This window comes from Melospiza melodia, chromosome 2 (assembly GCF_035770615.1).
Source record: "Melospiza melodia melodia isolate bMelMel2 chromosome 2, bMelMel2.pri, whole genome shotgun sequence".
NCBI classification, from domain to species: domain Eukaryota; kingdom Metazoa; phylum Chordata; class Aves; order Passeriformes; family Passerellidae; genus Melospiza; species Melospiza melodia.
The window spans coordinates 119746699-119759533 of NC_086195.1; the positions used below are offsets into that span (position 1 = coordinate 119746699).

The 12835-nt window shown below is 41.9% G+C and overlaps 1 protein-coding gene across 1 annotated transcript in view; it reads right to left on the bottom strand.

Moving 5' to 3' along the window:
- Positions 1 to 506: 506 nt before the first annotated feature.
- Positions 507 to 12835, bottom strand: part of GABRA5 (gamma-aminobutyric acid type A receptor subunit alpha5) — a 56063-nt gene continuing 43734 nt past the window's right edge. The window contains exons 8-11 of the mRNA XM_063149733.1: positions 10261 to 10404; positions 4420 to 4572; positions 2940 to 3151; positions 507 to 2038 (exon numbers count right to left, since the gene is read on the bottom strand). Of these exons, the coding sequence (XP_063005803.1) occupies positions 1736 to 2038; positions 2940 to 3151; positions 4420 to 4572; positions 10261 to 10404 (812 nt within the window). The 3' untranslated portion in view covers positions 507 to 1735. The remainder of the gene's footprint in view (positions 2039 to 2939; positions 3152 to 4419; positions 4573 to 10260; positions 10405 to 12835) is intronic.

A 12835-nucleotide genomic window follows, 5' to 3' on the forward strand; every position in this document is an offset into this window, starting at 1 on the left:
ATAGATGGGTGTGCCCCCTCCCTTGCTCCTGTTTATCAGCATCCAGTCACTTGTTCAGTCCCATGGCTTCTCTATTGCCCTCAAAAATTTATGATTTTTTCCTTCCACAGCATCAAAAAAAAAAAAAAAGCTTCAAAAAACAATAGACACATGAGATTTTTTTCTTGGAAATTTTTAGGAATGAAAGGGTTGAAGGAAGACACATAAGAAGCCAAACAACTCCCCAGTCCTAGACCAGACCCTAACCTCAAAGTGAAGCATGAACTCTCCACTCCGTCCCCAAAAGATCATGGGATTAGCAGGATAGCACCAAATTCTGCAACAACTCAATTCACTGTGTTTACTCAAGGCATGTCCCTTTCTGGGCTGCACGGAGGATATGTCATGTGTGCACACGTGATTGAGTGTGTGCATGTGTGCTTTCCAGTTAATTCTTCAGCTTCTCTGGTGTGCTCTTTTGGTCTTTCTAAAAGGACAACCAGTATAAGAATGACATTTTGCAATCAAATGTTGAATGCATTTTTTATTTAAACATTAAGATTTAATTACAAAAGCCTCTGGAACAATTAAAGGATGCCAAGGAGGAAAGAGCTGAAAACTCAGACTGCATTTTCTCATTCATTGTGAAAGCAAAACACATTGTCAGCAGCAAGGCGTTTTATAGAAAAGTTTCAGATGGACAGTACAAAGACCTTTCTGTCAATATTGTCACTGAAACACCTTGCTGTCATGAAGCACATCTTTTTTTTCTGATCACACTTTCTAGTGTTGGCTGATTGATTTTTGCAGTGGGAAACAATAATTATTGCAGAAATACTGTAATTATTTTCTGCTAATCTCTGCTAATATAACACAGTCTTCTTCTTGGAAAAGTATCCAAACATAATTTACTTTACCCTGGTAAAAATGTCTGCTGCTGTTGTTAATTTTATTTGCACAAATATGTTCCTAATCTATGTTAATTTCATGCAATATAATTCTTAATTTTTGGAATAAATACTGAGAATCATTAGAGAGAATTCTTTGGAATGCAAAATCCAAACAAACTTTGTCTTTTCATTTAAGGGCAAGATTCTGTCATCTTTATTTACATAAGTAGCATCCTGCTCCCTGTGTTATTTCACTGCAAACCAGAGTCTCAAGCAGTGAAAATCATCATAGTCCCATTAGGATTTACTGCATTGTATTAAACTTCCAGTGAAAATTGGGCTGAGCAGTTTTGTCTATGGAGTAATGCACTACCTGTAACTAGTAAAGGTGCTCAAACATAGCCCTACACTTAATAATTTGGCACATTTACAACTGGCGTTACTCAGTAACTTATCAGATGACAATAGTGGAGCTCTTCTGTAAAATATAGGTTAAGCCCATATTCATATGACTGTACATCTGAAGTATAAAAACCACGATATGTAGTACACTTGAACAGTTAAAAAATATAACTTATTTTATTTGTAAACTATCAATGCAAGATACTCAGCAGCAAAGAAGCCATGTTCAATGTCTTCTGATCTTTTATAAAGATCCGTTGCTGTAAGTAATATAATCGTCTCCAAAACATCTGAGGTTACATGTAGAAACAATCAAGGCAATATTATTTGTACATATTATTAAACATGCAAAAAACTTCCTGAAGAATATTGCCCAAACGTAGAAAGTCATCTGGATCTCAAATTTTCCTTGGTAGCATCTGCTTTGTAAGTATGGCTCACATGTGGCTCCAGAGTACTTCAGTTTATTTTGGAGAATTGGCACCTTTAATAACAGGCTCCCTATTCAAATATGTGGCCCAGTAAACTAAATTAAAAGTTCCAAACAGCACTGGAAAAATTATCCGGGACATTTTGTCAATCTTACTGATGCTGTTGTAAGTCTTTTTGCTTTCAGCAGGCTTTTCTTCTGGAGGCTTCACTGGAGCAGATGTAGTGTTTGAGATGACAGCTGGGGCTGAGTCCTTTGGCATGTTTGGTGCAGGAGTCATCTTCCCAGTGGTGTAGGTATTAGTTGGTTTATTTCCCAGCAAGTTGCGCTCCTTTTTCTGCAGCGTAAAGAACAAAATGTTATACCACAAGAACAGAAAGTGGAAACAAGTCCTCAAGGGACTGACCCAAAAAGCTGAGCACCATAATCAAGCATGCCCGTTAATGCCTGTCGGCTGTTCTGACTTTGACTACCAAACAGATTTTTTGCCTTGATTTTGTAGCCCTTACTCAAGTGTGACTTTCCCTGATGGGAGAAAGCTGAGACTCACTGGCTGCACCCACATCCCACCTGGCATGGGCATTAGCAGCTTCTTTTGTCAGTGAGATGTAGTCTGGCATCTGCCCAATGGACAGCTGAGAAGATGTGAACTTCATTTCCCCAGCTGCTGCAAAGGGTATGGGGAAGGGCTCATTGCCCCAGCCAGTTTGGCCTCTTTGTAGGCTCTTGGGATGCCTGTGGGTAGGAGCTCTCTAGGAGATGATTTACTGAGTTAGTCCTATCCCAAAAATTTCATTTCAGCATGAAACTCAAAAGTTTGCATTTTCACATAATTAGTCTTTGGTTCCTTTTTTACTGTGGTGGGACCCTGACTCATGGAGCTCAATGTGAGCATTGTTATTTATTAGGAAAGCATACAGGGCTTGATCTTCAGAGACATGTTTCATGGTTATGTTTCAGAAGTCTGATCACTGAAATCCCATGTCCTGTGTACTCAATGCCCAATGTAATTCTGTAAGCAGTCCTCTTCATAGAGATGACAGAGAATGGTAGTCTATCTCTGTGAAGGGAAGGCACTGTATGTATTTCCTTGCAAATTTTCCTCCACAGCAAAAGTATGTCATAAGGTAATTAAATACCTTTTTCACAAAGAAGCTGGAAATTGACCGTTCAGTTATTTAAACTATACTGAATACCTGCTTTTTATTTTAGATATTTGAAAAATGTAACGTAAGCACCTTGATTTTTGCAGCTTCCTGGGCTTTTTTGCCATCCCATGCCCAACTCCTCTTGGTGAAATAGTTGACTGTTGCAAATTCAATCAATGCCGAAAATACGAAGGCATAGCAAACAGCTATAAACCAGTCCATTGCAGTAGCATAGGCCACTTTTGGCAAAGAGTTACGGGCACTGATACTTAAGGTGGTCATGGTGAGGACTGTTGTTACTCCTGCAAAGAAAAAAAATAAGAGTCAGAGATGAGTTTGCTAACCCTTATGGGATCCCATATGAGTTACGAGCAGGTCCCAGTTCAGCAGGATATCTAAGAAGGCCACATGAAGTCAATCAGTGTTTGCATATTGTGGTTTGAAGGAATAAGAAAAAATGAAAGCCTTCACCCTCAGATATTTTATTCTATGGAGTTCTGGTTAGTTCTAGCTGTAGTGTGTTTAAATAAGGATTTTTAGGGTAACACAAGCCCAGGGTTTATAACTGTCAGAGTGAAGTGAGATTTCTTATTTTGTTTTCTTATACAGAGATTGCATGTTTAAAATTGTTGACTGTTACTGGTTTCCTTGACTGTAGCTCCTCCTTTCCCATATGATAGTAAATGACAAACAGCCAATGCTTTCCTCTGTGGGAACATTTCCCCAGGATCAAAAACCTCAACTCTCAGTTACAGCTTTGTAAACCTAGAGTAAGTCAGCAAAGTGATGCTACTACCTGTATTCTCTCCATACAACTTGCTGAGCTGATTTTTGAACAAAGCTGCCAATTGACTTCAGGAGGCCGGTACAGGAGAGTGACTCCTTTTAAATATGTGAACAAAGTTTTACTTAAAAAACTGTTCCTACTCCCCTTGTTTTTCTTCTAGTAAAAATCTTGTATTTCATCAACCTTCACTTTCTCAAGTGCTTATTTTCTGCAGCTTTCTAGGGATAAACCAAGTAATTAAATGACACCCCAAAGGTTTTTTCCATAACAATTTCTTGAGTAAATACACATTTTCTAAATGCAGAGTCATATTAATTTGTTTGATGGTTATAGAGATAATTGTCACTAATTAACCTCTACATGGTTTTCCGAGATAAAGATCCTACAACAAAGATGAACAAAATGTCTTGAAGTGATATCTGCTTCAAATGCTTAGCTAGGGTATACATTAAGTATGATAGTCTGTATGTCTTTTTTTTCTAAACCATCCAGCATCCACTGAAATGGAAAAAAACCCCAAAACAAATCACACTAATCGTATTCTTCTATCGTCTGTCCTTAATTTTCACATAATTGATTGACCAATTTCTGTCACAACTTTACAAAAACAGCCCAGACAAGACTTTTAAATTGCTTTTGAGTTTAAACTCGAAGAGAAGGAGAAAACATTTACAACACCTCAAGCAGAAATAAACAGTTGTGAACTGTGGTTTTATTACAGCAAGTCACTTTGACAAGCCACAAAGATCCTATCTGTGTCCTAGGAGAAAGTGGGATACTCACCAAAGACAGTTCTAGCAGGGACAGATTCTCTGTTTAGCCAAAATGACACTTGTGATAAGATCACAGTCATTATGCAAGGAAGGTATGTCTGGATGACAAAATAACCAATTTTTCTTTTCAGATGAAAATGGGCTGTCATAATAGTATATTCACCTGGAAGAAGAAAAATGTGCGTTTGAGTAAAATAAGGAAGGCTTACTGACTTAGGTACTGAATAAGGCCAGTTCCAACCCTCCATTAGAGGATATCACTCCGCCATTCTTAATTTTATGAAAAATGTCTGGATTTATGTGCTGTGGAAAACGAAGACTTGAGACAGAGGTGCTGCTAGATCCTCACAGTCTTCACATTCGGTCTCCAAAGCAGAAGACAATGACTGCTGTTCCTACTACACTGAAAAGCTGCAGTCCTCCCATGCACCTGGAATGTTGTGATGTTCACAGGCTTAAAAATCTGGTTTGCTGGCACTGCCTCAACACTCTCTGGTTTTGGCTCAGTCCTACAAACTCTTGCAGCATAGTAATAATTAAGACCCTCAACTCTCCGAAACCTGATTTAGCAGCAGGTTTAGCAACCTCATTAGTGAAAGTGTTATGGCCAAGCCATCAATTTTCAAATATGAAAATGGGTCCAGACACTCCTTCTGCACCACATTTTAGGGATTGCCAGTCCCAGCATCTTCTGTGAGAACTGCCACATTGCATATGGATCCTGGGATGTCTTATTAATATGAGTACTCAAACCCTTCAGACTGCTGGTCCAGAAATAAAAAGTCCCTCTAATGCATGCCGTGTTCCTACAATTTGGTACACTTTAGCCCTACAAAAGATTGTCTGTTTCTGGATAGTTATTGTGTCCTGTCTTGTTCACCTGTGCAATGAATATTGTACTGCCTGCATGGAGAGTTCCCTAAAAGCTGCCACAGCAGTGCTAAATTCCATTTCTTTTTCATATGCCAAATTCACAGCATTGCCTTAATATGCCATTTATCAGCTCCTCTGAATTTCAATAAAAGTCTAAATAAATGCACTCAAAAATCAACAGGCCAGCTGTCACCTTCCCTAATGTTTCACAAAAATTCAAACCTTAACCAGTTCTTTCATATTGTTCCTGGAAAACCATATAGTCGTTAATGAGGGCTATTCCTGGTGGTAACTGCTCCCTGGTTCTTTCACAGTATTTCTGGAACACCATGTAGTTGTTACTGAAGGTTATTCTTGATGGTAACTGCTCCCCAAATCCAAAATCTTGCTAGCTAAAAGCATGCTACTATTTACCTAGGAATAGTAACAGTAAAAACAAAATGTAAGAATAAAAAACAATTCATCCCTTCAAGCCCTAAAAGTTTTTCACTGATATCAAAGTAATTTAAAAGCAGGCATCATTCAGTTGGGTACTGATGAATCAGAGAAATGCTTGTTTTGAAATAAATACTGTCCTTCAAGAACAACTATAGCTATAATCTCTGCTGCAAGATTTGACTGTTAGTCTCTACAGAACATCCACAAAAGGAAAATATCCAACAGATTGATTCTGCCTTGAGTGAATAGCCTGAGTTGAGCTGCTGCCAGCTTTACTAAGCTATTAGATTTGGCAGATTACTTCTAACTGACAATATGGCTAATTAGCAGAGAACAGGTTTACAGTGAAAGGGTTTTTGCAGGTATAGCTGCACTCATACACTACGCTACAGAAGCTCTGCTATTCTGCATCAAGTTTACAGACCTTGTTCACGCTGAGAATTTTAGACAGAAAGTGAAATAACACAGAATACCTAACTGACATCCTACCTCAATCTTTAAGTCTTTCTCTGGAGTCTGATTTTCTGGTGAAACGGTTCCCTGAAGAGTGGTGTGGAAATGGACATGGAATACTGTGAAACTGGGGGGGAAACCCCTGCAAAGAAAAGCCTAATTCCCTTCCATTTAGTGTAATTTTGAACCAGGGAGGCTGAACATGCAATGGTCTCAGGAGGAAGCCCACTTGCTCTTTCTAAAGGAGTATTTGCAGCAGGGTCTGCCTGCCTCAGTAATCTCAGGCAGAGGGACTGTTTCTCAGTTGCTACTGCACTGGGATGTGTTTGAGTCACAGTTTCCCCGTTTGCTCACTACAGAGTGACAATGTGCATTATCGATTTTGACAGTATGCTCTCAAAGCTGGAATAAAAAAAGAATCTACACAGCTTCAGAAGAGCAACAGGACCCTCCTTTTTTCATTTTTAAGACACAGGAAATGAGTGCCTACGTTCTGATGGCCCTCCATAGCTGATTTTTACCTTGCCATTTTCTTTAACCTATCAAAACTCTTCTCCACTGAAATAATCACAGCACCTTGATTTTGTACTTGCTTTTCTCCCAGCTGATATATTCTTTGATTTCACATGCTGTCCCTTTCAGAGATGTCTATACCAGGAATCCTTCCTCCATTAGACTTATGGCTTAAGAAAACCCCGCAGCTTGGTTTTTAATGCCCTGGGACCACTGCTTAAAGTAAAGCTAAAAGCTGCCTGAGTTGGCCTTTTGTTTATAGAACAAGATACTGGCTCTGTTGGAGCAGCAAAGCTCCCTTTTACTTCTGCAAGGCCACTGTTTATCCTTAGACCATAAGCTTTCTTGAGCAAAAGCTAATTTTTGTTATAGGTTTATGTAGCACTTAAAAGAGAATCCTGTTTCTGATGGGGTCCACTCATCACTGCAGAAAACAAATTATTGTTAGTAAACAAAAACAAATCTAGTACTAATGAAAAGCCCTAGAGCAGAAATGGCTGCACTTCATGGAGCTGTGCAACTGTGCTGCTGCTCTTAAGGGGATTTTTATGCTTTAAAAGCTGCTACAGTTTTTTTTTGGTTTTTTTTTTTTTTTTTTTTTGGTATATAGTTGATGGAGTTCTGGAGATCCCGCTTACAGATTTTCCAGGATCTTACACACATTATTCCATTGCCATCATGCTGAGATTCAGCTGAGTACTTTAAGGAGGCTAGACCAGCCCCCAGGCTTGTTTGTTTACTAGATGTACCTGGACTCAGTTCTATCAATGGCTGTTCTGGCAAGATCCTGACATTCGGTACATTACGCACCTCCCTGACTATGCTGACATCCAGAATATTTTGGCCCATAAAAAACGCATGTTCCCTTTTATAGTGATTCTAGAGAAATATTCATCTTTAGAATTAGTTGGTTCAAAATGAAGAGCTGAGTGATTCTTTTATTGTTTCGGCTTTGGATATTACAGAGCTCAGGCTCCAGCTGGCAGTATACAAAAGAGTGGGTTTATGTTTTGTTTTGTGCCACTGCAGATCCTAAGTTAGCTATGAGAGATTCTGGGTATGGGGAACATAACCGGGCAACTGTTTGTGGAAAGCAGCAAGATCCCCTTGGAGTCAAATGTCATATCATTGTTTTCAGCACTTTTGCCACCAGGACATAACAGGTGTTGGTTCTGTTAGAAGCAGAGTGAGTAGGAAAATGTCTTTCTTTCAGGTGAATAACATTTGGGGATGTTAGCACAAAAAAACCTCAAAAACAACAACAACAACAAAAAAAAAACAAACTGCCAAAAAAACCCCAAAACCAAACAGGTGGCACATGACAGAGCTGTTTTCTGTGCCATGGCTAAAATGTTCCAAGTTTCAAGATTAGCTGGAGAATTAGGAATGCCAGGGTATTTTTTTTCTGAGAAGCCAGCCAAACGGCAGCTTGCCTACAAATCTGCAGAATCCCAAGGAACCAGTACAGGTCTGGACCTTCCATTTAAAAAAAAAAGTCTGCTGGAAAGACAGGCATAAATTACCTGTGACATACACAAACATTTTGTCTGTGCAACTGCAATGGCTGTATAGTGTCATAAAAGCCACAAAAATCCAAGCACTTGGATTATGCAATAGCTATTTGTTTTTTCTTTTTCACGTTCAACAATTCAATAGAAGGAAGAAATGCCTTCGATGGCCATTCGTAAGTAATGCTGATTACTGGCCTCCTACGAGCTTGATGAACTCCAGAAAATCCATCGTTGACTGATGCTTTCCCTGTGCAAAATCGGATTTTTGTATTTTGCTAATCCCCGGTTACAATCTGTGTCCTGCTCTTTGTGATCCACCCTGCAATCAGAATCCAGCCAGCCCAGATGTAACCCAGGACATTAATATAAAATCTTGACGTTGGAAACACAGCATTTATTATAAATCTTAAATACGTGAGGGAGGTGTTTACTGTGCGGAAACTTTGGGATTTGTCTGGAGTGTTTCCTTGGGCTGAGGAGTACAAGGAGCTTTCACAGGCAAAGCGGCAAACTGGAAGTGGCCTGGAGCTGACACGCTGGAGCACTCACTGCCTGGGCTGGATGGTTTTCTTGCTCTGAGGAGCAGGACGAGGTTGTAGGAGATGCCCCAGTACATCCTTTGGATCTTTTTCTTGGCAACAATGAAGGCGAGAGGGGAGCTGCCATTCATTGCAGAAAACAATGCGGCTATGATGGTGAACTGGTAAGGAAAAAAGTGTCTTTACTCTTTAATGGGAGATAGTATACTCATTCTTTTTCTGCAAAAGTGACCACTCTGTTTATGTTTCTCTTGACTTTATCAATCTTCTCTTTAGCATTAGCTTTGTTTCTCCTGAAATGGGCAAGGGAGGGGGTGAATGTCTATAGGATGGAAATGGCAGTCAAGTTTAGTGGCTGCCCAAGGCGAGCCTTCCCTCACTTTCTGTTCTTTCTGGAGCACAAGCGCCAAGCTCAGATGTCTCTTCTTTATTTGCCAGGTGGAGCACAAAGTTTTATGCATCTTTATGTCCTGGTCCAATAACTTTGTGTGCAAGTGTACATATATGTACTTGTTTTCATGTCTCCTTAACTTCCTACAGATAGTAAAAGGTTCCTAATTTAATCCATACTTTGTCCTCTCCCACTCTGGCCATAATTTTTCTCCAGGGACACAGAATATCACTAGCACACTCTGGTGGGCTTTGCCTGCAGGAATTGCTCCCAGGCATGTTGCCGCAGGCTACCCCTTTCCCCGACCCGAGCCCCTTGCAAGCACCAGCAGTGGAAATGCCCCTTTTCTCCACGGCAGGCTATTCAATTTCCACCTCTTCCCCCTCCCTTGGCCGGACGCCACTAATGCTCTCCGGCCGAGCGCATTGTGTAACCCGGTGGAGCCCCGGTGCCGCTGCGCGCACGTGATGCGTGTCCCGGCCCCGACCCCCGAGTCCCCCCCGCCGCTGCCCGCCAGGGCTGCCCTTGCGTGGGAGCCTCGGGAGGCGGGGGGCGCGGCTCACGTGGGTGCCCGCCCGGGGATTAAAGCCGCTCTGCCTCCCTAATGCTGCCACATCTGGCGCCTCCGCTTCCAGCCCGAGGGAACGGGGATCCTCGGGGCTTGCGCCTCCTCCCCGGCCACGTGGTCCCCCCGACACGCCGCACAGCCCTGCCATGCCACAGTCCCCCCCCGTTCCCTTCCCCCCCACGCGGTTCCATCAAGCAATCATTTTAAAGCGATGATTGAAACGGATCAAATGCGTGGGTGGTGTTTGCCTCCCAGGGTGGTTCCTCCCTCGGGGAAATCAGCCAGCAACAGCGCTGGCAGCCACAGCGAGGGCGATCGCCAAGAAACTGCGTGAGGTTTCTCAGGCACTCCTGTAAATACCAGGAGCCTGGATGTGTCTTCAGCAATGTACCTAAGAGCCAGCATTTAACCCTCAGTGTTTAAATGCCTCTACACTTAAACAAAGGCTCTCCCTGGCACTCCACCTCCCACCGGTGCTTCCCTAGCCTTATTGCAAAGTGAATCCTGTGAATCTCCCCTCCTGCCCCAGCCATCAGCAACCGTGGGATGGAAATGTTCCCCCTACCTGTACTGGTACTGATGTTTTCCGTGCCCACGGTTTGTCCCATCAGGTGGTACTGGTTAAGTCGTGAGCCATCTTCAGCCACCACCACAGACGTTGTGGTGCTGTTAGTCCACACATAGATCACTTCAGAATTGGGGTAAGCATCTGCCAACAAGGGGGGGAAAAGACAGTCAGGAGTAAAAACCACTGTGTAATATTTTAGTGGATCTTTAAATAATAATGACAGGGAGAGAGAAGAATGGAGGAGTGAGAGTGAATGGAGAAAAACAAATAAAGATGATATAATCATGGTCCCATATGCCCAGCTCAAAAAAAATATTAGGTTGAAGCCTTCTAATATAAGAGATGTGTGGGATGGTTTGTGAAAGGCTGGAACACTAAAGGTATAAATATAATCCATCACAACCACTCAATTTAGGAAAGCAGCTCAGACCTATACTCACCTCACTGGTGGCTCCTACACCCCAGCAAACTGCTAGAGGTATTTTGCTGAAGTTCCCCCTCAAAAGGACTCAGACACCTTGAATGCCAGGACAACAAGGACCCTCCTTGTCTTGTCCTGTCCCCAGGACAGAATTCTAAGTGATGCCCTGTGCAGGTGCAGGGTCTGGTGTGTATGCACTGACTGGAATACGTCCGTGTGGGTGAGGGCACAGGCCTTGCATGTGGGTAAGGGAAGCTGGAATGTGCCTGCCTGTGCCTGTGAGGCTGAAGAGCAGACACAGAATGCAGGGGTGAGAATGCATGGAGAGCAGGAATGGGGCAGGGAGCTGCAAGGAGAGGGTAGGTGTTTGTGCATAGCAGAATGGGTGATGGTGTGAAAACACCTGCACAGCTGCAGATGTGTATGTGATTTCTCTCATGTTCATTTAGAAGTCCTAGGAATTAAATGTGGTTGCAGTAGTGCCAGCTCATTCCTTCCTCTATAATGCTGGTGTAACTTTTAATGCTCCAACACCCAGAGTGATCACAGTATTATAAGGAAATCTCAGTTTTCTTTTACAGACTGTCAATGCTGGGTTTAGATTTTAAGCCTCTGCAGATGGTCTCAAAAACCCTAGGAGACAACTCTAAATTTAATTATATTTCATTTAATATAAGTAGCTCTCCCACTTTTTAGAACTCCTCTAGCATCAAAAGTTTTCAGGTCACACTTCTGCAAGTATGTTACGGTAGGCCAGAGTACATTGTACTAAAATGTCTGGAAATCAGGCAAGGCTTACTTTCCAAATGGAAGGTGAAAAGCAGGTAAGCTTGGGAGCGATCTGAAGTCAAATATTAATATCTCATCTTCTGCACTTCTGAACTTGGAAGGTGTCAATGCAGAATGTTTCTTTCTGGAAAAAACCTGACATCCTCGTTCAGGAGACAACACATGGTGGCTTTCCAGATCAGGACTTGAGAGTAAAGGACAACAGGCTAGGTTGAAGGATGTGTTCTCACTCCATCAGACTGCGCGTTTTGTTTGCAAGTGAGCTGTATTGGAAAGGTGCAGCTCCATGGAGGACTTAAAAAAATTCATAAGCATTGGGTCAGAGGCAGTGGGTCAGCATGAGCTTCTGAGGCACTGCAAGGGCAAGAAATATGGTAGGGTGATCCCTGGATCCATAAAACCAGGAATGTCCAGCAGAAAATGGGAAGCAATCCCAGTTCAAGCTAAGAGCACGTGTGTAGCACAGTGAACTTCACTTGAATGCTTGACCAGGTAGCAGGGAAGAAAGCAGCACTTTCTTTGCACTTTCGTGTTACCCTGTCGGATGTGGGAGGCAGGGCACTAGGCTCAATACACCTTTGCTCTGACTGTTTATGGCTTTTCATCCACACCTCAGAAAAGTCATAGAAATAATGAAGACAGAGAAGGGGAGAGGTCAAAAGAAGGTTACAAGTACCTCCACGGACTGGAAAATAAGTCATGATTTGACACTTAAGCAGCTCAGCTTATTCAGCTCACTGACAAAAAGCTGAGATGTAGCTCAAGCTCTGAGTATAGATACTTGCATACATAAATCTGAAACCAGGGTGAATCTCTTGGACTACTCACAAAAAGTGCCTGAAAGATGGTTCCAGGCAGATTCAGATGAAGAGCAGGGCAGAATTTCCTAACTGGGTGGGAGATGGGTAATTACACAGTGGCTAGCCTTCTGAGAAAAAAAATAATTACGAACTACTGTCACTACAAAGACATTGATAATTTGAAATAATTTTTTGTCACCTATCTGACAGTTGCTGCTGTATCCAGGGCTGATCCTGGGTTTGGAAGTTGAGAATCTACAAATTTTTCATCTTTTGTTAGCCATGCAGGACTGCCCACATGCCTTCCTTATGCTTGTATTTGTAGCTCTGCAGTAAAATTACTGTAATTATATGTCATGATCTACTTTGAAAGGCTAAGAAGGAATGTCTTCCCTATTTCAAAATATTTGCATCACAAAAAGTCGTGGAATTTCACCTTCCCTTTAGAGCTGAAATACTTTACTATCTCTGAGATGATTACAAGTTCACAATGAACTGTAAATCATTTCAAAGCTCCATCTGGAGAACACAAGTGGGAGGAGATAGGTCCATTTAAACAAAG